The sequence below is a fragment of the Triturus cristatus genome, chromosome 7 (genome assembly GCF_964204655.1).
Source record: "Triturus cristatus chromosome 7, aTriCri1.1, whole genome shotgun sequence".
Classification (NCBI taxonomy): domain Eukaryota; kingdom Metazoa; phylum Chordata; class Amphibia; order Caudata; family Salamandridae; genus Triturus; species Triturus cristatus.
In genome coordinates this window covers 1,233,430,461-1,233,457,180 of record NC_140590.1, presented here as the reverse complement: position 1 = coordinate 1,233,457,180, position 26,720 = coordinate 1,233,430,461, and the positions used below count along the sequence as shown (strand labels likewise).

The window sequence follows — 26,720 nt, the reverse complement described above, 5'->3', positions numbered from 1 at the left end:
AACGCTGACGGCCTCTCCAGATTCTTCCGCCTCAGCGAAGAGAACCCCCAAGAGGATGGGTAGTTCTCTTCGGCCTTCAGCTGGGGGGGACGCATGTTGGACCCGGCCTAGTGGCGTGGCCCAACCAGACCCGTAGCGACACCAGACTGACCTCTACACCCCACCCGGCCCTGATTAACGCAGCCTACCCGACCCAGTCCACACCTGGTCCCCCACAGAATCCGGGGCTACCCACGTCCTTCCCTCCATCTTCCCGACACCGGGCATCCTCCCCCCTCCATCGGACTCGCGGCCTCCAGTGACCAGGCCCGCACCCCAGATGGCCGCCCTCGACCCAAGCGCAACCCAGGCCTAGTCGCGCTATGCTGGCTGGGGGGAGAGAGAGCTCCTGGTGAGCAGGAGATGGAGGAGTAGTTTCACTCACACCTGGCCTCCTCTCAAGAGATAGTTTCGATCGCCCCTCCGGCCACCCTGAGGGCTGGCTCCACGCCTGCTGCGTGTCTGGGATCCCTCCCGACCCCGCCTTGAAAGGATCAAAGGGCCGCGTGGCAGGAACCCCCAACAAACGACACCCAGGCGCTAAGACCCCTGCCCGTGAGGACTCCGGACATCAAAGAGGAGTCGACCTATAACAAGGGGCGCTCTGGGACCCTCGGCAGTTGAATCCTGGAACGAAGAGAGCCCTGCTGACGTGGTCGCGGCTGAAAGAACATCCTCCCAAGGTCCGACGGAACTCTTGGAACCTCGGTGAGCCCTGCCGACAGCGTCGCGGCTCCACCTGGCAGAGACGGACTTCTGCCTAAAACATCCGAGCCCTGCTGACATGGTCGCGGCTCCCCTTGCAACCTTGAGAACTCTGTGTCCTGCTGACCAACTCGCAACTCCTTGAAGATTGTCCGGCCTCCAACATCCTTACTCGAGCCCTGCAGACCTGGTCGCAACTCAAGAGACATTCTGGTCCGGCTGGACCCCAAAGATCATATCGTATCCCCCGGCTCGAGGATTGAGAGCCGTGCGCCGGATACGCACCTGCATTGACCCTGATCCTAAGACTGTCCCGCTACCCCTACCCCAACCGAGACTTTGTGAGCCCTTGCTCTACTTGTACAGACACCTCTGCGGATCATAAAGGTCCTGATATTTCTAGATAAAGAATACGTGCTTCAGAATCTACGGTGTGGTGTCTCTGTGTTGCATGGTGCTAAATCAGCGTGTACGATCCTAGGTACGAGACCCAGCCCTGAGGGGGTCTCCCGCCAGTGCTCGGCTACCTCTCCCCGGAAAGGTGGGTCGCAGGGTGGTCAGGTACATATTCTGTCCTTCCCTGAGGCTGGCCTTTCTAACAAACAGTCATTTAACGTCCACTTCCTGGTCGCAAGGATAACAGGTACATCTCCATTGACAATGTCAAACTACAGCGAGTGGCCGATTCTTCTTAATATGACTCCAGCGGTCTCTTGTCCAGCGATGCTGAGAAATTCTGTTTTGGCTCCGGCAAATACCAACAGGCCTGACATTGCCATCGAGATGCATACAGTTACTAATCCTTTGTTGCCTCCACCGGCTGGTGGTCGATCTGAAGATACTGAGTATGCTTATCCCACAGATGTATCGTTGCCTGGTTTACATTCAACTGCAGTTGACCAGTCAAGATTTTCATTTGATACTAACTCTATGACTTCCAATCCCCCATCGAAAGTTTCTATTTTTGCTACTTGGTTTAAGAGGCATTTTTTAATCCCCCCTGGACTTACATTTGGCTGTTGCTCATAAGTATCTTTTTGTTTATGTCCATTGGATTTGTGGTGATATTTTTTTGTAAATGGACACTATCTCACCAAAAGATCTGCAAGTAGACTAATTGATGGAGCTTTGGCCCCCCACTCCTCATCGCACATCATGAAAAGGGACCAGACTTTTGGGAATATTACTGCCTGGCCTGTGTTGGATGGGATTGTGTGGGATGCTGTTAAATTTCAAATTCATGGTCCCACAGAAGTGATTAATGTCCCAAATGTTCTTCGTGTTTCTGTGGGAGATGTTGTGAAACAAAACATCCGCTCTGATGATTGGGACGTCCAGGCCATAGAGGCACTGTTTTCTGATTTGAAATATTATGCTGCCTTTGATGCTGAAGATTTGTATTTAGACACAGCTAATTATGGGGAGCTATTTTGCTAACAACACTTTGGCAATCACTTCCTACATAAAGCCAATACGTTTAGAAATGTTGTTAATTATACGCAATGGGGACATTGTCCGGCACCAATTGAAGGCAGCTCTAAAACTTTAGTGAACAAATTTACATATTTTACGGATTTCAGTGTATCTGACCCTGAAGCATTTTACTTTAAATTAGCTGCGGAGCCAGCTTCTAAAGTTAGACTGACTTCTACTAAATTGCTATATTCCCAAATCCTTTATGGATGAGTTGACTATGATGGGTTATGAGCTGTGGAAAGATACCATTGATCTTAAATCACTTTGGGGTTCTAACCATGGCAGGTACAAGGAACTGAGGCTCTGCATTGTGCTTGCCTTATCCCAAACCACATGTTATTTTTGAACTCTACCATTTTTCAAACCACCTGCTTTGGATTGGCAACTTCTAAAAAGATTAATTCCCCCCTATTCCTGATCTGGGTGCTTACCCAAAATGGGATAATCACAAAGATCTGTCCATTGAGGTGTTGCAGTCATATATTACTAACACATCCTTCAACATTTCCAATTTTAATCGTGAAGGATGGTTGATATGGCAGAGGAGCTCAGATTCCTGTCAACATCGTTTTCTGGGTCTATACCCTGGATATACACAGGTTAGAGTTGACCCACGCTTTGAATCTTCCCATTCGGTTACTACCTATTCTGTAGGGAAGTTATGTCAGAACTGGCTGCAACATTCCACCTTGGCATCTGTTAAATTTCATTTATCAAAATTGCATGACAAAATGGATTTGAATGATTTTGTTAAGGGTCCTGTGGGTGGCAGGTCCAAAACATGTGTATATGCTATTTATAACGAAGGTTGGAAATTTTCGCAAATTGAAGCGGCCTCCAGATTGAGAGCTATTGATCAAGCAAATTTGGAAAAAGTGCTAGCTGTTATCGATAATAGCATTAACACCCTTTCTTCCAGAATTTACACATTAGATAATATTGTTTCATCTGTGGTGGATATTGTACAGGATGATATGTCTGTTTTATAGCATGGCTAAAATCAATTGCGTTCTATAATGCAGTTTGCATGGACTTTGCAAACGTTGAAGGCTGGGAAAGTTCCCTGGGACTACATGAATACGTCTTCTTTATTCCTGCCGTTTAATCTGACTGCAAAACAACAGTTCATGTCCATGAAAGATGCAACATAGTCATTACTGCATATTGAAAAGTCGGAACCTTTGCCTTTCTCTGTAGCCGAAGTGAACTCCGCAGTGTGGCTTATCCACGGGTTAATCACCTTGCCATTTCCTTTGTTTAAGCTCAGTTCCTGTATGAAACATTGTGCCCTAGGCCGATATGAACCATTGGGTACTGCTTTTCTGCATAAAGTTTGGTCACTCCCATTTACATACAGATGCATGAGAGAAGGTAAAGAGGTTTATTTGAAGGGTGATGAATGCACTTCCACACCTGATCACTCAGTAGTCTGTAGGCACATCCAATTGCATGGTGCATGCAACGTTCAGGCACCGAATTTAGCTTGCATTCTGAAAGGGATTCCTGTGCCAGCTATTACGCCCACTTTTACATTGTTAGCTAATGGTAGTTATTTGCTTTTAAATAATGAGGCTTGCTGCGGGATGCTAGTGGGAATTCCCTACATTGTGACTGTCTCACAACGAGTAGTCTGCTGCAAAAATGTCCTTTTCCCGCCCCCCGCATGGGAGGCTGGATGTATCCATCTGGCCTTCCATCCCAACCTTGAAAGCAGAGTTCAACAAGATGAGCAGAATAAGGGCTCTAATGTCTCAAAAAGAAGTCGCTCTGACTTCCTCCCGTGAAACATTTGTCCTTCACGTAGCAAACACCCGCACCGAGGTGCATGCGCTTTTAAATACTGGTCTCCTCCTTCATTTCGGTGCTCTAATTCACACTATATTCAATGCCTCGTCAACAACTGGCTTGGCTCATTTTTTCAAAGTTGTGGGCTCCGGCCTCGTGACCTCTTTCCAAACAATTTTTGGTGTGATACCGGCATTTTTTCATTCTATTTTTCCCAGCGTCTTCGGCGGGCTCCTGTTGATTCAAACCCTCACGGCTGGTGTGCTCCTGTTGATCTGCTTGCTGCACAATGGCTGCACAATATGTGTCACACGACAGCCTGCCCCGGCTGCTCCATCTTCGTAACCGGATGCTTGAATATTATGGGACGTTGCCACTGGCCACTTTAAGCATAGCCTATGGATTGTCCTTCCGGTTTTCTTACTTTACATGCGTACAACCTGTTTTTCATTGCCTAGATTGTCCCTTCGAATGGGCTCTGGATTTGTGCCTGTAGAACTCTGTGTCTCCTGCCCCGGATTATGATCGACTGATGAGTCCCTTAGTGGCTCATGAGTTGGACTGTTCTGGTATCAGGATTATGGCCTGTGGAGCGGCACATGGAGTCCTAGGGAATTGGGACATCTATACGGCAGCGTATGACTTCCTGGCGAGAAGTTACATCGAAGAACACGCAAGTTGCCCTCTGATTGTGCTAGAGGCTCCAGTTATCGAGGAACATGTATGTTCATTTACTTTGTTAGACTGGATGGCAGACACTTTTACCGAACATTATAATGACTTCCTCTTGGAGGCTGTCGCAACTTGTTGTGCTTACACGTTGATGGATTAACTTGGAAGTCGACCAACTTCCGTTATTTACACTACCCTTTTTTGAGGTTTTTTAGGTCTCGCCTGACCCAGCGCATGCGCTGGTCTGGCGAGACTTATTGAGAGGGCTCCAAAAAGTGCTACCAGGCCAGCCTAGAGCTACAGTGCATGTGCGCGATCGCGCGCGCCGCGCTTTACCGCGATTATTTTTACTTTCGCGGCCGCACGGCTACTTTGCATAGCCAATAGGTCTCGCTTTTGGGACCTTATAAATATTTAGTTATGCAACTGTTGCATAGCTAAACACTTATAAGGTCCCAAAGGCGAGACCTATTGGCTATGCCAATGCTTGGTTTTTTTGGCTGGCTAATTAGGCTGTGCTCAGCCTTTGCGGGATAATCCGTCAAGCGTTTTTTCTTTTTTCTTTTTCCATTTTTTACTCTAATTTTTAGAACTTTCACTGCCATTTATATGGATTTGCAATACATGCCCTTGGTTCTGTCACTGTTGAACTTGAACTCTGTGTTCCTAAATTGGAGACGGAGGTCCAGGTACGCACATTGCTTTGTTAGCATAAGCGTCTTAGAAGTTAAAACGCCACCTTGACACTTTTGCTGCTTTTGCACACGACACTGCAGATAGATGTTAGTATGTGAAAACTGCTTGCTTGCCTTTTCTTCACATGAGAACGGTCTGTTGTTCACATTTCTAGATGTGCACCGTGACCTTGGTCTGAACATTGTTAGCAGACACAGTCAGGGCCAACAATCAATGTATGCTTTTGAATTCAGGTTGATCGGCCCACGCTCTAGCCCTAACACGCACACAGCTGCAAATATCTGAAATTCGAGCGCCTTTAATATTGCAGTTTGCATGCATGAGATACGCACTTTGGAGAAGACTTTTTCCAGACACAGAGCAAAGCTGATCCTGTGATGTGATTCACCTAAGCAGATCTTTATGGTATGGGGCTCCCCATTCAAACCTAAAGACCTTCTATTAGTCTCATAATACTAGCTTGCAAGTGAAGGGAAGGTAGTTGTATTCCACTATCATTTGTAACATGATTTCTCCCTTCATTTTCTATGGTATTGTAACAATGACGATGGTTTTATTCTTAATCATTTGTCTGCTTATGTTAGCCAAAGTACTGCATCTTAGGACACGTAGTTTATAAAATAAACATTTAAAACTTTACTGTGTCTCAGATTACTCTTGTTGTGGACTGATATGAGAATAATAACGAACAGGTATTTCTGATTCCCACCATTCCTGAGAGTACTCTAAGTCGCATGTTCTGGGTTGTCTAATCATTGTTAGCTTTGAGATGATACGGAGAGCGAATGAGACACTGATGCTAGTCGGATAGGGGTTCTGGGTACTGAGGTGAGTTTTGGTACACCGCAATTCACTGAGGTCCTGGTTTCCTGCGCATAGTTCTGTGCATGAGCAGAATCCCTGCAAAAGTGAAATATCATGTACAAGCTATCAAACCTTTGGCAGCAGCACAAACACAAACTATTCACCATCCAGCTCCCAACCGACACTCGTCCCTCCCCATAGTCAGCCCAGGACATCCCCAACATTCTGGTTCCAATCCTAGTGACATAACCAGCATCAAGTTAGAGAGTGTAATTCAAGGTTGACAGAACATAGCGGATGTGCCACCCATGTTTTTTTTCTTGTACGTTGGGATTTTGAGGCAAGGTGCTACTAGAGCGGAGGTTCATTTGTAGAATGTGTTTGGTGAATTTAGAGGTCCTTTTCCATGTATCGCTTTGTGGGTGATACAAAGCAGCTCGAACATGGATCTTCTGGCAAACGGTAACCAATGCAGGGCTTTCAAGGCAGGGGATATGTTATGGTGACTAGCTCACTCCTACTTTTCAAGGACAGATCACTGCTTTCGAGTGTCTCTAATCAATTTGATTAATTCTCATGAATTCTATGGGAGCAAAATACGCCTAAAAAACCCAGAATGCATTAGTCTATCATACAAATGTCCAGGACTGGAAACATAGTACGTGTACCATGCAAGAAAAACACTTCTCAGGACACATAGCATGTTGTGGTAAGTATCTTGAATGAAGAACACCTCATCAGTGTCGGATTGGTAACGCAGGCACTTGGGCAATACCCGAGGGGCCGGTGTCCGAGCTCCAGCTGTGGGTTGCTTTTTTGAGCAGCCGGGGGGGCGATTTGGGCGGTTTCTACGTTGTTCGATGCTGCCAGTGGCCCAGTGGGTGCCGGAGTGGCCTTTCTAGAGGCAAATGGGCGTCCATTACCTCCCTTTGGAGAGGTGTGGCTCACTGGTTAGAGGCGGCAGATCCGCAAGCAGAGAATCGGCCAGGGACCAGGGTTCAATTCCCGACGCGGCAGGGTCGTGGACCAGGGTCAAAACGGACTCGATAATTCTCGCCTCGGTACCTACTCTAACCAGGAACACACTCGGCAACTCTGGGCATTAGCTTGCCTCATCTCCACAACGGCCCCCCACATTCGCCGGGGATGCCTGGTTTCACCTTGGAGATACCCAGGAGGGACCATCTCACAGGGATAGCCAGGACAGGTTCCCCAGCGGTCTACAGCGCCACGACGCCTCAGGGCAGCAGTGCGCTTTACAAGACACATACATTTCATTTATATCACCCGGCAGAGGTGTCACTCACTTTCTCTCGCTGGGCCAGCCCATTAATATATGCATATTGAGCGGGGGCAGGAGGCTTGAGCAAAAGTGACCTCACTTGTTTTTAGGTGTGTTTCACCAGTGTAAACTAATCAGTGCATTTTTTTTAAACCCCCCCCCACCACCTTTTTTATAAAATTTTGCAGACGCAGTGTTTTGCAGAAAGGCAATATGCAAATGTGGGCCACTTTTTTTTTTTTACCTTGCCCAGGCCGATTTTTAATCCCAATCCAACCCTGCACCTCATCCATCATCAACTGCCTGAGTGTAACTGACACTAAAGAACACCACGCATTCTACTAGCCAAATGGAACATGTAGACATTACAGTACCTACTAAGGTGCGGGGTATACCATATTTTGCATCCCGCCACACCTCAGAATAGAAAATAATGCCAACCCACCTGATTGTGTGGGGAGGCTCCCGAGTTTCTGGGCAAAAACATGCTTTATTTTAGAATTCTTCCTACCTAAAATTGTCTTCACGTTAATGCATGTGAAGATAATATTTTTTCAAAATGCTGACTGTTGTATTTTTGTAGGTGCGTTGCTCAAACATCTTTTTTTAGCAATGTTCGTAGATAATACAAAATTATGAGCCTGAGTTTCATCGTTTACCAACAAGAGAAACTCAAATGAGCGGCCTACAAAAAAAGATCAAAACATCAACGACAAAATACCCGTAATGGACTGTACCACTGAAGTAATCCTCCCTCCCCCCAAATGTAGTGTGTGCTGGTGTTACCCAACTCACGCTCATATGTCGTCACAATACAGAATATGCTAAACAGCAGATCATACCACAACGAACATAGAGGTAGGGGTAAAACTTGGGGCGTGGTCCTTCTTTGAATGTTTTTTACTGCAAATTCAGAGTTGCTGATTGTCATCAATGGAGTAGTACCAATCCAAAGAATAATATACAGTTACCAGCCTGACTCTGGTATGAATGAAAGGTCCCCTGTTAAAAGTCTGGTCTTCCTCTTCCCTTCGGTCTCCCCTAGTGGTACATTCCAGCCGCTGCCCGTGGAAGTACGTCTCACTGTTAAGTCAGCCCCACATCCAGTTCGGTTTCTGGCAGCACAAGGGGTGGACGTTGAAGGAGGGAGGGGCTAAAGTTTCACCGCAGAGTCCTACCGACTTCCGTCCTTTTCGTACACCGAGCTCAGTTCCATCCACCGCCGTAATGGCGTCCAACGGTAAGATTTCAAAACGCGATTTACGGGTTTGGGCGCGGGTGCAACCGAGGAATCGCTAAAGATTAGCCGCCATTTTGCTCTTCAAACTATGAACCGGAGACAAAATGGCTTCCGTTTAATCTCCAGTTCGAGGGTGGATAGAATGATACGAACACACCTTTTTGATTTTTTTTTTCACGGGTTGGGGTGATGCTGGGTGATATAAATAGATCGGGGGAAAAAATTGGAGGGGGGGGTGACATCGAGGATGTCGGAGGTTATGGTTTTCTAGACGCGGATGCATGCTGCGGGTGGGGGGGGCGTTCGTCTGTAGTCTACGTGTGGTATTTGACTCGAAGCGTCATTTTGATGTATCGCTATCAACGGGGACGCTCGTAATGAGGAAACACTAGAATGGTTTACTTTTAAACACTGTTTATTTTTTTATTTTGGAGGCAATTAGCTGGTGTGCATTACTTGTATAATTTTAAACTAAGTTTAATTATATAGCACTAACTCCCTGACGTAGCGTTTAAGCGCTTTGTGAACTTGGTTAGGGCAGTTAAACACGTGGGCGACGGGCGGATGTGGATGAGGTGCCGCGGGCGCCAAGGAAGTAGACCAATAATAAAAAAATATATCTTCGCACGTTTTCTATGAGTAGTTGGTTCTGCTGTTGTTAGTGTCCGGTTCGTTACTTGGGCCCGATGCCATGCGTCGTTAGGACTGAGCTGCACCACAAAGGGCGCCACGCTAGTTCGCCATCTTGACCAGAGGTATGCAGACCCCATCCTCGACTGACAATACTTCGCAGTGGGCTATAGGACGGACCAATTATTTTCTGACCATTTCCACCCAACGAGTATTTGTGAGTTATCACGGCTGTGATTCCCAATTCGTGTTCACAAATAACAAACTCTTTCACAGCGATATAAATGTAGTCCTGCATGTCGTTGTGGGGCTTAATGGCGTCATTTTCTATCGCCGTAAGTTAATATGCACAGAATACATAATGGCTCTTGTATGATTTCCCGGTATGGGCCTGTTATCGGACAATTTTGTCACGTTTTGAGGAATACTCCACTTTTCATTGGAGGCAGTGATTGACGATTATCCGGGGTATGTGATAAAGCGACTGCATCCCTGGCGTTTAATCGAACCATTTTGAATTGTCCGCTCGTTCTTGCCGAAGTTGCCCCTCCCCCAGCATCTTTAGTTAAATGTCGTCGTCTTCTATAGTTTTTAGGAACGTTTAGTCAGGTTTTACCTTGTTTAGTTGAAGTGCTGATGTAGTATGTGATGTATGTTTGGTGCTATTTCCTACCGTTGAAGCGGCAGGGCGATCTATCGAAGTCACTGAAATAATTCTGTCCCAAGGATCGTTTGACATTTTTTTCCCCCTTGTATCATTTCAGATTATTCTCAGCAAGCTGCTCAGGGGTGAGTTTCATTCACTGTTTTTACTTTTAAAGCTACTGTTTTGGCGAATACAATGTAGAGAATCTAATGTGCAACTCTTATTTTTAGTTACGGGGCTTATCCTTCCCAACCGGGTCAGGGGTATTCGCAACAAGCCAACCAGCAGTATGGCCAACAGAGCTACGGCAGTTACGGACAGTCTGCTGACACGCAGTCAAGTTACGGACAACAACAGAGTAGTGGCTACGGATCATCTTATGGCCAAGCACAAGCGCAGCCGACGCAACAAAGTTGTAAGTATACAAGTCTTTATTTGTTTTAAAATGTCCGTGTTTACCAAGGGGCAGGTTCAAAATGAACCCTCTTTCCTGGTGTCGCATTTTTCTGACCATTTGTAACGCAATTATCTCAAAGGTTGTGATACTGTGTCCGCCGAGCATTTTGGGGGCGGGTATATTCGGTTTTAAACGTGGTAACGGGCGACAGAGCATTTAACTCGAGTATTTACCTTTGAGGGGGATGTTAGAAAGGCCCAGGAGACGTCAGAGGTCCAATGGCCGCGGATATCTTTTTTTACTGTCTTAATAAGCTTGTGTCTCGTTTTAGCTGGTTATACTGGACAGTCTGCTGCTCCTCAGGGGTATGGAAGCTATGGAAACAGTCAAACATCACAAGCAAACTACGGGCAATCCCAGCCGCAACAGCCGCAGCAACAATCTTCCTATTCCGGCTATGGGCAGCAGCAGTCTAACAGTTCTACACCGGGAAGGTAAGAGTCGGTCCACTCCTATGCGTTTCTCGGGGGTAAGTGAGATATTCTTGTGGGCTAGTATTGCTGAAATGAGCACAACGTGCGACTTCAAGTTTATTTGCCCTAGAGCACGTTTGCATACTTTTTGCCCCCCCTCTGTCTTTTAGGTGTAATGACAGTTGGTGGTTTGACTGGAGATGCAACTGTTCAGTTGATTGATTCAAGTAGATGGGGCCATAGTTGTGTTATCTTGAGTGTGCGCGTTGGAAGTTTAAATGGGTGGACTTGTGTATGGGGAGCCAGTGGAGCTCCCTCAGGTGTGTGGGAGAGCCCGACTGCTACGTTCTACAGACTTTTAGTGAGTTGATACTGGTAGTTTGAAGGGGTGGCTTTACATAACCCTTTGAAATCCCGCTTTCTGGACTAGTCATTATTACTTGGGCAACTTTTTGGGAGGTTTTAAGTTGGAAGTCAATGTATTTTTATTTTCTCAAATTAATTTTGTTTTTGCCTGGCAACTCGCTGCCGTGTAAATGTCGCCCTCTTGTCGATAATATACATTCCCAGGACAGTAATTAAGCTGTAAACCAGTTGCATTGGCATTTTAGAATTCGAGTGTTGCGATGTATTGATGTATGGATTTACGAAGGCTAGAGATTGACAGAAGGTGGATACCTAGATAAATGGTGTTGAGACTTGGTCTCACATTGGGGCTAATGCACAGAAAAGGCTTGGTATTTGATCCATGATTAAGCCTAGAGCGTATTGCTCTGATCAATTAGATGGCAGCAGATAAGTAGCTAGTAAAGCAATTTGATGCTGAGCAATGAATGGGCTTGGAACCAAAGTTTGACTAACGGTAGCGAAGGTAGATTTTGTGAGGCACGATATCAGGACATCTCCTTACAATCGTGACATTACCCTCTTGAATCGGTGTCCTGATTTTTAACTTCTGGAGAATTTTTTTGTAGTCCAGTTGGACACTTTGACCTTTCCCAACAGCCTTGTGCTCCACCAAATATAGTTAATTGTTGCTACGGGCTGTTAAAACGCAACATGCTTGCATGGAGTGTTTAGATGAAGGTGGTGTGCTTCAGCAACCAAGATCCGGCACTGATTTAGATCTTTATCCTCGTGTTACATTGTAGCACTTCTTTAGCCAGATGGTTCGTCTTCAGTTGTAGGCATTTATGGGGAACAAGCTCAATGTTTTCCCGTTGTGAAGTGATCAGAGTCTTCTTAATGTTCCTGATTTTCAGTTACAGTGGTGGTCAGCAATCCTATGGGCAACAGAGTAGTGGTGGTGGTGGAGGAGGAGGATATGGACAACAGTCCAGTTATGGAGCTGGTGGAAGTAGTGGCGGCAGCAGCGGTGGGCAGCAACCGAGTTCATATGGAACACAGCAGAGTTACAGCCAACCCCAAAGCTATGGACAGCAAGGACAGTATGGAGGAAGTGGAGGTAAGCTGAACGTTTATTTTTGTAGGATACTGTGATGGAAGTGGAAAACTCCTCCTTCAAGTGGATAACCATTTTATTAACTTATTTATTTAGGTGGAGGCTATGGCCAGGATACCCCTCCAATGGGCGGTGGTAGTGGTGGCAGCAGTGGCAGCAGTAGTGGTGGGTATGGTGGTCAAGACCAAGGAGGTTTTGGAGGTCAAGACAATCGTAACAGAGGAGGCCGAGGTGGTGGCTTCGGAGGCCGTGGTGGATTCGACAGAGGTGGAAGAGGTGGTCCCCGAGGAGGCCCGCCTGGAGGTGGTCCCCGAGGAGGCATGGGGTATGTGTGAAAGCCTTAGCGTAGGAAACTAATGTTATCGTTGGAGGTTGAACCAAGCTGCGTTAGGGGAAATGGGGGAGTTGTGTAAGCGTAATGTGTGGCTAACGACTAGAATGGTAACTGTTTGCAGGTTGGCTGCTGTAATTGGGGAATCAAATGTGTTCAATGCTTTTATTTTTATGCTCTGCTTCCTTCCAGTAAACTATTTAATGTCCTGTGACAGGCCTATGTTATGTTCCTGAGAGTTCTTGCCGCTTGTACTTTTTGGGGTGAAAGTGGTTAGCTGGGCAATTTGGTCCTAGTTCAGTGTGGTATTTAGAAATTTCAAACACTTGCGCTTCCTATGATTACAACTTGTATTGAGCGGAAACAGGCTAAAATGTTGCCACCGCGTTTTGTGTGGACAGACCTGTTCAAGTAAGGTTCATTTATCAAATTAATGCTGTAGTGTGCAAAATTAAAAGGTGTAAATATGAGACATGCCACTTTAGGCTGTGTGCTCTACAACAATTTTCAGGTGAATCAATTGTGAGGTTAGTGTAAAATATTTAGGAGGTTTAAAAAAGTTACGCAGCTCTAAGTGGGCTAGGCTATACTAATACAGAGACTACAAACATGCTGCACTTGCAGGAGTATGTATTCGCAAATATTAAACCCTGACCACTCATGTCAGATCGGAAAGTAAGGCAACGTTTTAATAACATCTGTGTTGCCATGGAAACTTCAGATGTTACCGGTGCCTTTACTAGAAGATCTAATGCGAGATGGTTAGACTAAGGTAATTTCATTGGGCTTCATATATGGGGAACGGTCAAATTTGTGTTACTACTGCATGGGTGTCCTGAATGCACACCCTTAAAGGTAAGTAGAGTAATGCTTCAACATTGTGTTCCTCACTGCTATAGCAGCATCTCCGTCTACCAATAGGTGAATAATACCTAATGGGTGAATAACCACCCACTTCACGTTTGCTTAGGTCAAGGGGTGTATAATGGAGTACCAGGTATTCACTATTGAGTTCATTAGGCCGCAGCCTTCAGGCAGTTTCACTTATGTAAACCTACAATGCTCGTGGTTTGCGTACACTGTTTTGTGTTCCGAAATGCGTGAGATTAAATTTAACAAACAGGTGACATGGCTGAATGGTATTGTGGTACTAATGGTAAACGATCGTTATTTCTGTAAAGATGATAAACTTGTACAAGACTGACTTCATGTGTCGTAGGAAAACCTAAGTCTGAATGTGCTATTGGCAAAACAAGGTGGACGAGTTCTTAGGTCTACAGGAGGAAAGTTGCCAGTATCATAAGGATCTGGTTCTAACGCTCTAAAGCCTAGACGTGGAAATCTTCAATGTCTTCTAACTTGTCTCCTCAGCGGTGGTGAACGTGGTGGCTTCAATAAATTTGGTGGTAAGTGAGTTACTTAAACAAAACTGTTTATTCCAAAAACTAGTGTCATATAACAGTAGCAATTTTAAGGAAAGCCGCCATTTATCAGATATAACCTATGGGAGCACCAAGCGTCCGCCTTTGCAAGCAAGCCTTACAAGCTGTGTTCAGCTTCATTGTAGGTTCGGGTACACGCTATTTCAGCTATTCGTCTTGCCTCTGTTTCCCAACAAAGACAACTCTCTTGAAATGCTTCTTTAAAAGTGGTGAGCACAAAGTGCTTGTTTGGGTATCCTGCAGCTACATTTCCTTCGATTTGTACAAAATACCTCGTTCCTAATACAGGAAGGTGAATGGTTCTTAAATGAACACGTTGATACTCAATTGAATGGTTTTTTGCGACTTAAGAAACAAACACAACAAAGGTGTTATATGGTAATGCTGCTCGTTTGGAGAGCTTAAGGAGGCTTCCCATGGGTTACTGAAAAGGGTTTGGCAAAAGTTTCAATGTGTGGAGACCAGTGTTTGGTATATGGAAATGTATATTAAAATAACCGGAAACGAGGCAATTGTAAACTTGAAAAAAAGTGTTAATTCATTGGAATGTTAAAGGAGGAAATATTGTCTCTAGGTTAAAGGTTGTCTAACACAGGCCGCCCTAAAAGCAATAATACAATGGTTTCAAAGTTAAGGGGTAGAACAGGCAGGTTTCATATGGAATGGGTTTAACCCAAGGTGTGAATAAACTTCAAAACAAAACTGTTGGGTCATTGCAAAAAGTTGTACATGCGGTACCCACAGTTCCATGAGTCAATTGTGACGTTTAAAATTCCATCTGATCTCTACGAGTATGGGTATAAATGCACGCGTTTTAAGTTGCAAATACTTAGGAAGGGAATCCTGCTTGAGCATGGCCTGTTCTTCGAAGGGTGTTTTGTGTCACTGGTGTAAGGGTGTTTGGTTCTTGCCACACATACGAACACATATACCAACACTGGCCTGTGTATCTTAATATTATGACTGAGTTGGGAGTGCATGGGTTTGGATGGGGTTTGCCGTATGCCTATTTGTTATACAGCGTTTTTATTTTTCTGTTTGCCTAAGGAGGTGGAGGAGGTCCCCGAGAGCAGAGTGGCCCCAGACATGATAGTGGTAAGTTCATGCTGGGCATACTGAGAAGTGTACTAAAGTTTCAACATGCTGGTCAGTGGCAACTACCAGCTTTCATATCAAGTAGGCACTAAGAACACAAGGTCTCTCAAGGCTACTGAACTTTGGGTACCAGGTTTCTTGCGTCTTTGTATGACATACTATGTTCATGAGCTTCGCTGAAAAGCGATTCAATGGGTACATCAGCTGCAATACACTGATGTGTTCAACTAGGTGGATGTGAAACATTAAGGTGGTTGCCTTCTTTTGGGCTACTTAAACACAAAATGGGCTCTGATGTAAACTGCAGTAGGATACACGCGTTTATGGTTGCGGGGCAAACTAACCTAGGATAAACCGTGTCCTTGATGGGATTTTATTGGTCCACTTAGTTGAACTTAACAGGGGCACTGGTATAAGGCTAATGCAGTGCATCTACTATTCTTTTGGCTTTGATGCCTACCACAGGTTTGCAAAACTATTAAGGTCGCTGTTAAAAGTCAACTTCTAAATTGTCTGCCTACACAGCAACTGGACTGGCGTCGACTTTTGCGAATCCTGCAGCCAATCTTTTAACAAATATGGATGCCATAGGTGCACAAGTCTGTAGAGAACAATGGGCCAGTTCTTTGCAATCGTGCATTGACATGCTGCTGGATGTTAAATGATCAATGAGTTGCTTAATCTGAGCGGTTTTAGCTTTAACGGTGGTCTTTTAATTGCAGGTGGCTCTGAGCAGGACAACTCTGACAACAATACAATCTTTGTTCAGGGTCTTGGCGAAAATGTTACCATCGAGTCTGTCGCGGACTACTTCAAGCAGATTGGCATCATTAAGGTAATTTTCTTTTCCAAATAGGCCGCGGTAGATAACGCGCACGTCAAACTAGTTCAAATTTAAAGATGCGGTCTGAAACCTAGATGTGTCAAGTTATTTAGAATTGCTACTTTTGAAGAAAATAACTGCTTTTCCCATTGGTCTATCCCGGCTTTGGCTATAGTGCGAGTGGTGGACTTAAAAGCTTTTCTTTTGTCTTTCTAACCTTTCCCAAAGTTGTGCGCTTTTAAATACAGTGCTAAATTAGGCTATCCTAACAGTCTTCGACAGATCGGCGTGCGATGCTAGTCTCTTGTCTGCAAACACGGTCTTGAAATAAACTCTCTCCCACCTACAACCTATACATTGGAAATCGCTTTTGTTGGGGAATTGCCCTTGATGTAAAGATAAGGGAATCTAGAGAATTGGGACATCTCGCTACTAGTTAGTGGTCAATCTACTTTTTGGGTTCATGCGCTTTAACTTGCAGGGGAAATGGCTACTTTTTAGCTACATTTTGTTACATACGGAAGCAGCAGTTAACGTTTTAATTCTAGGATCAGTAACGGGAAATAGTTGGTTATGGTTATGTTACACTGAATTATTGTGCAGGTTTTTACCGTGTCATTGAATGGCGAAAAGTAGCCTACTTTTTGGTGGTGCGCAGGGGGGTGTTGGTAACCGGAGTTGGAGAGACTTGTTTATCTTAGGCTGTACGACCCCAGAAAAATATTGGGTACATTGCATATTATAATCTTACCTAGTAGTCTTGTTATCGGATATTAATGCTAGCAATGTTTCAAAGGACTGATGGTGCTTTCTTAGTCGTACACTTATGACCTAGGAATCCTTATTCATTGGTATTAAATGACACCTAGGTAACTGGGTTTAGTCTCGGGCATTTGCTTTTGCATACGAGTCTTGGAAGTAGTAGGACAGCCTCAGCTGACATATGCAATGTACCTTGCTCATTAAGGCTACATAATTGCTGCTATTTTATATTGGCATTTGAACTTTAATTGCACTCATTGTATGTTTGCTTAAGTGGTTGGTGCTTAATCTCCTAGCAAATGTTCTAGAAAGTCTCCATCTTAATCGGAGTTGTAGTACTTGAGTGCTAGAAACAGCATAGCACCCATCAGTGTAGTGTGTACATCCATACATAATCCAACACCACACCTGCATGCCATGCCGTCCATTGGCGCCTAGACCTGCTTTAACTTTTTTGGGGTTGATTGGTAAAGCCTGGCCATTGACTTATATTTTGGGTGGTAGTTTTGACTTTTAGCACAGCCTGTACCCATGGTTTGATACCTAGTCTCATCTGCCTTTCCCCTATAAAATACTCTGAGTCTTAACTTGTGAGTGGTCATGGTGACTTGTTAGCACCTTATGTATAGCTATCTAAAGTTGCTTAAAACAATACTCACGTGAAAAAGGCACTAAGCTACTTTTAACGTTTTCCCCTTCAGATTAACAAGAAGACTGGACTACCAATGATAAATTTGTATGCTGATCGGGAGACTGGCAAACTTAAAGGGGAAGCTACTGTGTCTTTTGACGACCCTCCCTCAGCCAAGGCTGCTATTGATTGGTTTGATGGTATGTGGTTTAATGTGCTGTTTTTAGTCTAATCCATTCTATTCTAGTGTATATTTGCTTGCAAGTCCTGCTTGGCGTTGTGGGGGGAAAAAAAGCTGGACACTAAACTCTACTAAGAATGCTCCAGCATCTGTCTCTGATGTAATCTACAATAAGTCGTGTCTAAAAGGTATATTATTTCTTGCAGGGAAGGAGTTTTCTGGTAACCCCATCAAGGTTTCGTTTGCAACCCGCAGAGCTGACTTCAATAACAGAGGTGGTGGCAATGGTGGAAGAGGTGGCAGAGGGCGCGGGGGTATGAACTGATTTGGCTCATTTGATTGAGACTATAATTTCTGCCTTATTTCATCTGGGTGTTTAGTTCTTACTCAAACTACACAGCACCCAATATTCACTTGATTAATCTTTGTGAATATTGATTACATCTATAATCTGCAGACTGCATGCAGTTGGCTACCTGACCTGTTTAGATCGTAGTTTTCAGTACATGTATGCCATAAAGTTGCTGGTTTAGAACATTCTTGTTTGTTCAGAAGTAGCTTGCTTTTAGTAAGTATTCAAATACTTGTTGTTTTCAGTAAAGTCATTTAGTTTATCTCGAGCCATTTAGTGAAGAGTTTTTATGGCCAAACTGCTTTTTTATTTTTATTTCCTCCTTACTGTTGGTTTGGTCCACAAACCGCGAACTCCTGCCCAGAAGATGTAGAACATTTTGTGCTTCTGAGGTAACACAGCTTCCATGATAACTAGCTGGAGCTTTATTCCCTGGTCTCGCTTCTCCCTGTATTCTAGATCTATACAGTCTGAACCACTTTCCTTTACGTTCTTTAACTGATGCAAAGTCGATCCATCTTGCTAGCACCTGTTGTGCTCAGTTGTCCCCTTATTTTGTGAGCACCTATGTCAGATAAAGTTCAGTGATTTTTCTCCTCTTGGCACTCAACCAGGAATTAAGTGAGATTTGTGGGTCGAGGGGTGTGTGCTGTCTATGCTTTGCACAAGTCCGATATCTAGTGTTGGGCACGGATAACTTTAAAGCTTTTGTTCCAAGAAGTTTTCTTAGAATTGTAAGGCAGCGTCACGACTACTCGTGGTACTATTGCGCTTGGTTACTGCCATCTCCAAATTGTTTTTTTTCCCCCCTTTCTGTTGACTAGTTCGGATGTAATCTTTCGTGCTCTGGTTCAAGACTCCTCGGGCTTACTTAGATTTTCTAGTAGATCTCTCTCGAATGTATTGTCTCGACCGTGTAGCTTCATTGCGTCCGAGTGATCACTTCTACTTAGCAGGTCTTCGGCTTGCTTCCTTATGCCCTGCTGGGCCTACCATCCTCCACTTCCAGTTTCCTTCGGAGAATGACCTGCTTCTGTCCGAAGCAGAGGACCTCACTTAACTCATCCATAATAGAAGATGAGTATGATGCCACAAAACCAACCCAGGGGGATGCCTCTGACTACTGTCACAACACAGGGATACGGACCCTGATCTGTATCCCACATGACTGTTCTCACCTGCCAACGCTTCTGCAGATTAGGATTTAATAGCATGGGCAGCAGCTTTCCACCAGATCTCTTCACATAAAGACAAAATGGAAAAATACTTCACTTTTGAAACCAACTCAGGGGGTTGGGGTGCACAGTACCTACTAATCCTAGAAGGCATTGTCACACTGAGGACATTTTTAAGGACCCTGTCAAAGCAAGAATTATAACACCATGCATTGACAAAATATAAGGCTTCACCATCAAATCGTAAAAAATATATATACTGCAATAAAGAATTGTGAATTGGTTACCTTGTCTTACCCGGCCACCTTTATTCCGCTTTCCAAGAATTTGAATTAAGTATCTTATTAGAGGTCAGTTAACCCCAGATTCTAGTGGTCTCTAATGCAAGAAAGAGGGTAAACTCCCAAACATCAGGTGACAATCTAAACTAATACTCTTCTGGGAAATGTGTAGCTGCGCAAGCCGCTAACCATTGTTGCAAAGCCATCAGCCAAGCTCTCAGCTAGATATGATGGGGCCGATTGGGTCGAAATTGAGGGGCACCTACAACTCCCAGTGAAATGCAGGAAAAGGAGGCAGGAAGCTGAATGAATGAAAGTTTGTCATAAACAAGTCTTTAAATGAGCATTAGATGCAGCTGACACCGCTGCTAGAGGGTTAGAACTACCCTCCTACTGTGTAGACATGCATGGCTGTGTAAAGATTCAAACCGGAGGTAGTACAGGCAATTTTACACTTGCCATTTGATGATTGTCTTTTTGGGCCTCGGGTACATGCAGCCCTTGACTGGAATGAAAACAAGGTCGCAAAATCAATGGACGCTCTACAAACACATCCCATGGCTCCTTTCGTATGCCCACCGCATGGTCGGCCTACACATGGTGCGAGAGCTGCCTCAGACAATACTGAGTCATCATACAAAAACCAGGGACTCGCCTCCACTCAAAACATTTTAGAGGTTCCTACAGAACAAGCCATTTTCAGAGTAGAGGTCTTGGAAATAATACCCGTACCTCAAACAATACTAAACGGTGACTTTCTGACCGTTACCTCAGACCACTTAACACCTGTTGCGTGGCCGTCTTCAACTTTCTCCCACTCAATAAATCAAAATCTACAACAGGAAATAGAGCTGCTATTACTTAATTTCAATAACCATTTCAAGGATCAGGAGTATACTCTCTACTTCCCAGAAAAGATGGGTATTTTACTCCTTTTCCTGATCTCGGACCACTAAGTCACTACATCATTTGAACACTTCCATATGATTCCTCTTCAGAAAATTATTCCTCTGTTACAAAAGATATTTCATGACTGCCTGCTCAAGACTTGAGTGATGCATACTTACTCTGTGCATGATGGATAGGTATATGTATCGAAGGTTTAAATTCCAAGGAAACCTTATCAATCCAGGTTTCTTCCATTTGTAATTACTGCCGCACCAAGAGTAGTCACAATGTCTAGCGGTAGTAGCAGCGCATCTCTTCACACAACATTTGTGTCTCCATATTTAGACGGCTGGTTGGTAAATAAAAGTAAACGGCCTCAGCCTATGCAAGCAAAATACCTCAGCCATGCTCAGCACATTATGCATACCCAAATCTAGACCGGACCAACAGTATTGCCACATTATTCCAACAACTTCAAACGGTCAAATCCCAGCCAAAATATTTCTGTGATTTATAGGCATGCTGGACTACACGCGAGACCTCTTCAGAAATGATCAGTGGGCAGTCACTGGCTCAACTTTATCTAGTGTTAGTAGGCAGATGCACACATCACTCTGCAATGGTGGAATCCACAAATGGTATCCAATGGGTAGCTGTTTCAAGACCCAGTTCCACAAATTCTCAGAGCAGTTACTGCCCTAATTGGTTAGGGAGGTAATCTCCAAAACCCCACAATTCAGGCGATATGGAACTCCAAACACCAGTATCTCCATATCAATCACCTAGAGCAAAGTTGTCCTAATATGAACCTACAAAGCCAACTATTGTATTACTTAAAACATTTATCTCGGTTGGCACAAAATATGGAACATAGCAATACATCACATTAATCTCCTAACAAAATATGTCCCAGGTGGAAGCAACCAAGTTGTGGACTTTTTAAGCAATATGTAACAATTCCACAAATGGGAACTCAAAGCAGTTTCAAATCGGGCCTTTCAAGATGTATTAATTGTGTCCAAATATCTTGTGCAAAAGAATAGTGTTGTGCCTGTTCCTCATGAACCTCACTCCACTAGGAAAATGGAAGCTTCAGTGGCTTTTGAGGTCACATTCCTGTTGCTAATATTTGCAAAGCACACAAGGCAATGTTGGCCAATCGGTCCTAAACTCGTTCTAACTGCAACCCCCACAGTTTAACCACTGCATATGGAGAGGGGATGCTTTAGTCTATGCAAAGCATGTGTATCTACAGCACACATGCGTAAGCTTCTGTTCTTGGAATGTAGTGCTGTACATTCACATGCGCCATCCCGCCTCCCCAAAAATCCTGAGTAGATTTCAGTTGTACTTAAACACTATAATTATAATACTGCATGGAAGTCACATAGCTGATATCACTAGTATTCTCACCTACCTACGGTATAACAATTTGAAGATGGTGTCGATGACCAGGCGCAGTATTACCAAGAGGAGTCCCAGCTTTGTGACTCAAGCTTCTTGGAACAAAACTTTTTGGATGACTTGTGCAAAGCATGTGAATCTACAGCACTCTATGCCAGGTACAGATGGTAACCTATTCCTTCTGCAGTAATTGTGACCACAAATCCCATTGGCCTTAAGTGAAGACCAGGACGCACATGAATCCGTGGCAGTTCAGTGCGAAGTCCGGAAAGAATTCTGTGTGCACGATCTTTGCACTTGGTGTTAGTGTCTGAAAGCACTAAGTACGTGGTCAATTAGCACAGGTTGCAATATATCAAGTATATATCTTGACTTCTTTGGCACCATTGGCAGACTGATTTTTGAACACAACTTCCAGTCACCAACTTGAGACCTTTTATTTTTCTTATGGCTAATTTTTTTAATTGGCACTGCGATCTGCCCAGGAGACGTGCCCACAAACATTTCCCATGGTGATTTAACTAGATGGTACAAATGTAACTGTTTCCATTTGACTGTGCAAGAATCCCACTAACTTTGCTATACCATTGGGGAAAATGAGGTCGTTTTTTTTCTTGGTAGTTCCAGACGACGCATTCATTACTTGATTCATTTGCATGAATGCTCTTCAGGCTGTGCGAGCTTTGATAAAGCCGCACTTCCTTGCCTCCCTCATGTAGCAGTAAATCAATTTGTTTTCATTCAGGTCCAATGGGACGTGGTGGATTTGGAGGTGGTTCAGGTGGTGGTGGTGGCAGTGGCTTTTCCAGTGGTGGAGGGGGACAGCAAAGAGCTGGCGACTGGAAGTGTCCCAACCCGTAAGTTACTAAGATAAAAATGACAAGATGGTGCATATAGTGTAGAAGAGCGAGCAGGTTATTGCAACTGTAGTTCTTTATTTTCTAGAACATGTGAAAATATGAACTTTTCTTGGCGAAATGAATGCAACCAGTGCAAGACATCCAAACCTGATGGACCTGGAGGACCGAACATGGGTAACTTTTAGTTTAGCCCTCTATGAGGTCGTTTTGGGGGTGATCAATCTGGAACACTATTGCTACAAGTAAAGTGGCGCAGGCATTGCGTGTAGTAATTACATGTACTCTTGTTTAGGCTCTCAACAACCCAAACGCTTAAGTCCATACCGGCTTCACAACCCGAACCCTGTCATCACATTGGACGGTTTAAAGATTATTTTGCGTATAGACTCACAGCAAACTTACACGAGCACAGCCCTGGTTTGCTAAAAATCAGCATTTTGCGACAACGTCCGTTTTCCCAGAACAGACGTGATCCTAAACTGAGGCAGTGGAGTTGTGTTTATACGCGGCCTTGATTATTTTTGTGAGGCTGTCAGCTGAACCAGACTTGGAGCCATAATTTGCATAGATTTATGCTCAACTTTTTTTTGCCCTACGTTCAAATGAGCGAAATGTAAACTTGTCATTTCGCCTCCAAATTGAATTAAAGTCTTTTCTAGATTTCTTTGATTCGGAATTCATTCCTTGGAACCGCCTACCTTGGTTTATTACTTAACTCTTTATTACATAGGCTTACCGAACTTTCAAGGCTGATCTAGCTCATGTTAACATGTCTTATTGAGGGTCATATAGAGGGGGGGGTCAGAGGACCTTTCTGCCGTGTTCATGCTCAAGCATGTTCATTTCATTCTAGTCTGACCCCATTTATGCCTGTTCTGTAGTGAGTGACTTGCAAGAGAACACAGTGGCGCCTTTTACATTAGTTCTCTGGATACGTTAACACTACAGATTGCATACCCTAGTTGATTGCATACCCTAGTTGTGCTTCCGATTCCTATTGGCAAGGTATCAATGTTCATTATGGGGCTTAAAGGACTGTCGCATGTCGGAGACCAGAGGAATAGCTGAGGTAGAATTACCTGGAAGCTCACTACGGTCTAGCTGATCCTTCGATATAGGGGGACTTGTATTAAGTTATCCAGGTTAGCTGGATGTTTTGCACTCTGGTAACTAAAGCAGCTTGTGACTTGACTAAAATATACTGCTTGTTTTATCCTAGGTGGTGGATTCGAAGACAGAAGAGGTGGTGGTGGTGGTAGAGGTGGATTTGACCGAGGTGGATTTAGAGGCAGAGGTGGTGATAGAGGTGGATTCCGGGGAAGAGGTGGCGACCGTGGTGGATTTGGACCAAACAAAATGGATTCTAGGTAAAATTAAATTACTTTATCATTTACCGGTTTACGAATGTTTCAAAGCAGGAACTAACATGTTGTTCCTTTTTCTATTCAAGGGGAGATCACAGACAAGACCGCAGAGAGCGACCTTATTAAATGTGAATACCTGTTTTGTACTTTTTTTTTGTCTGATATGATGCTGCGCTGTTCAAACTATTCCATTTGTGTATATTGTTTCCAGAATTTTATTTGCTTGTATTTGTATGCCTGTTCATTAAAGAAAAGTGATTTTAGTTTGTGGTGATTTTTCAAAATCTAACCTCGCGGAGTGAAGTGGCAACTGCAGTTAGAGACTACACTCATTTTGGTGTGAGTGGAAATCGTTAACTTCTCCCATGCAAGACTAATACAGGGTTAGGATTTTTGCAGCCGCTTATGTGGGCCACCCGATTAGTTAGTTCAAATGTGGGAATCTAGCTTAATTGGAAAACCACTTTTGAGGAGTCTTAAATGGATATTTCTCAAGGATAAATGCGTTAACTGTATTAATGAAGGAACTGAATTCAAAGTTTACAATGGTTACACAGTATGGCTAAACCATGTAAAATAAGTGAGTCAACAATTAGCCGATGACCGTGTTTAGTATATTCTGTGTTTCTCCCAAACCTGTACAAGTGACTTCAAGATAAATGGAATGAGTTTGGGCCTAATAAAGCTTTCGTACGGTTTTATTTGTTGCATGTTCGATATGGTCAAAAGACACTTGTGGGAAGCTTTTTTTTTTATTTGTGTAAACTACAACACATTTGGAGAAGCATAACCATGGTTTGCAAATGACTAATCTATAGTGATTCACTTTTGATATACTTCATTCTGATAAGCGGATGAGTGAGGGTGCAGAATACTTGTAGATAGAAAGTGGTCCAGTGTGTATTTCGAACGGAAAATGTGAATGGAGCATTCGCAAATTTACTTCACTCAAATAAAGTTTGTACAAATGCAGCAGTGACATCTTTTATGAAGGGTGATTATATTGGGAGTTGACATTAATGTATTCACTGACTAAGACTGTCTGATTAGCAGGTGAATCTTGAATAACCTGCTTACCAATCAGATGCTCTGTTTTCAGATCCCCCCCCCCCCCTTCAAGTGAATTAAAATCTACCTGACCCTGCAAGGCAGGTGCGTTCCTGAAATAATTGGTTACTGAACACGTACCTTTGTAGGTATGGTTGTTTTTGCATTGGTAGCTGTAGACCCGCTATGAGCGCTTAAGCCATCTAGTGTTCAGTCCAGGTGTCACTAGTGTTTCGTTCAAAGTACGTTTTTTAGGTGACTGGTAATCCCCTGGTTAAACCAGCAGTGTACCGGGACACTTGGATTTTAATTTTTTTGCCATTTGGTTCGGACGCAGTGCGCAGATTATATGTAAAGCTGTGAACTTCAACACATTGGATCACCTCCCTGTGAAGCTGAATTTAGGGGAAGCAGGAGTATCTCTGGTATGTAGCGATTGAAAACAGCACTTCAATTTTAATTTGTAACATTAATTATCTGGTCGGGAAAAGGAATGCATCAGCAGAAGGCTACAAAAACTTTCCAGTTACATCCACTAGATGGCGGTCTGTGCAAAATGTGAATCTAAGATTAGTGCTACAAAACATCTGCTCTTTCAGGAATATTTTATGGTTCACCTGCTGTTGCTGATCTGCCATCTAGTGGATGGGGTCTAAATTGCCCCACCTCCCTCTGATGGGGTGCCTTTGGCAATTTAAGAATCCCCTCTTATTATAGACCTACACCCTGAAAGTATGCAACTGCCATCGTAAGGTTGCTTTTTCTGCAGTTGAAGGTCTGGATAGGGCGGAGCTTGCTCCGTTTCGGAACGGATTTTTGTGTGAAGGCACTGCTGTCTAGACGCTGAAGGCAAGTACACTGGTTGGAGCTGGGGCATCGGGAAGTGGATGCCTTTGGTTTCTGTGACGTAGCAGATGATGGCTAGTGCAGAGGGGCGACTTCGGCTGCACCTTCAGACGCCTGCCAGGACCTTTATACAGACTCACTGATGTAGGATGTTGGCACGTACTCTAGCCTTGCTGTTAAATTAGATCTCGGAATACAATGTGATGGTGTCAACCTGGAATAGGCGAGGGGAATGGTGGAAACCCCTTTACTTATCACAGCTCTGGATGGTGTACTGCCGGTTAGTGGAGAGTAGCAAACTTAAAACGCCCACCATAACCAGCCAGCAGTGGCAGGCAGGAAATTGGACTCCCCTCCCCACCCCCCAATAGTATACTAGTCCCAGAGGGCAAGGCAGTGTAGCTGGGTCCTAAGAACACTCCCTGCAGGCAGCTATGCACAGTACCCACACCTGGCTGACTGAGGATGTCTGGTTTTACGCAGGATGTACAGGCGGGGGGGGGGGCCTGTTTAGGACAACCGTGGATGGTTCCGGAGTTTCTTTTGCTGCACAGTAACCAAGCCACAGCACTGTAGCGGGGCAACACTTTCGTATCGAAGACACGTTGGTGATGGATTCCTTACCTTAGAATCCCTTTCATTGGCGCGGTTCTGGATTCAACATGGTTTTGGGTTTATCCTCCCGAACAGCGAGTCCGTTATATTCAGGCTATGGTTCCACTCTTTCAGCCTCTATCCCGGGTTTCAGTCCGGATGACCCTCCAGCTTCTGGGCCTGATTGCATCCTGCTGGTGCCGCATGCCAGATGGCATATGCAGGCTCTGCAGTGGGACCTGAAGTTAGTGGGCACAGCATCAGGGCAACCTGTCCAATCTCGTCCAGATCTTGGAGGGCGTTGCACAACAGTTGCAGTGGTGGCTCACGGATCGCG

The 26,720-nt window shown here is 44.3% G+C and overlaps 1 protein-coding gene across 19 annotated transcripts; it reads left to right on the top strand.

Moving 5' to 3' along the window:
• The first annotated feature begins 8,564 nt into the window (after positions 1-8,564).
• On the top strand, positions 8,565-24,159 carry FUS (FUS RNA binding protein). 19 transcript variants are annotated; one of them, XM_085618680.1, is made up of 15 exons: positions 8,565-8,699; positions 10,094-10,118; positions 10,206-10,390; positions 10,704-10,866; positions 12,114-12,310; positions 12,404-12,632; positions 14,010-14,044; positions 15,128-15,175; positions 15,898-16,010; positions 17,462-17,591; positions 17,779-17,847; positions 22,418-22,529; positions 22,618-22,706; positions 23,752-23,899; positions 23,983-24,159. In XM_085618680.1, exons 1-15 carry the CDS (start codon positions 8,687-8,689, stop codon positions 24,020-24,022), a joined length of 1,596 nt encoding a protein of 531 aa, XP_085474806.1. In that variant the 5' UTR covers positions 8,565-8,686; the 3' UTR covers positions 24,023-24,159. The 19 variants fall into 19 exon arrangements, with proteins under 19 accessions (XP_085474806.1, XP_085474804.1, XP_085474805.1 ...); XM_085618678.1 differs by having other exon boundaries at positions 17,779-17,886; XM_085618679.1 differs by having other exon boundaries at positions 12,108-12,310.
• Positions 24,160-26,720: the final 2,561 nt, after the last annotated feature.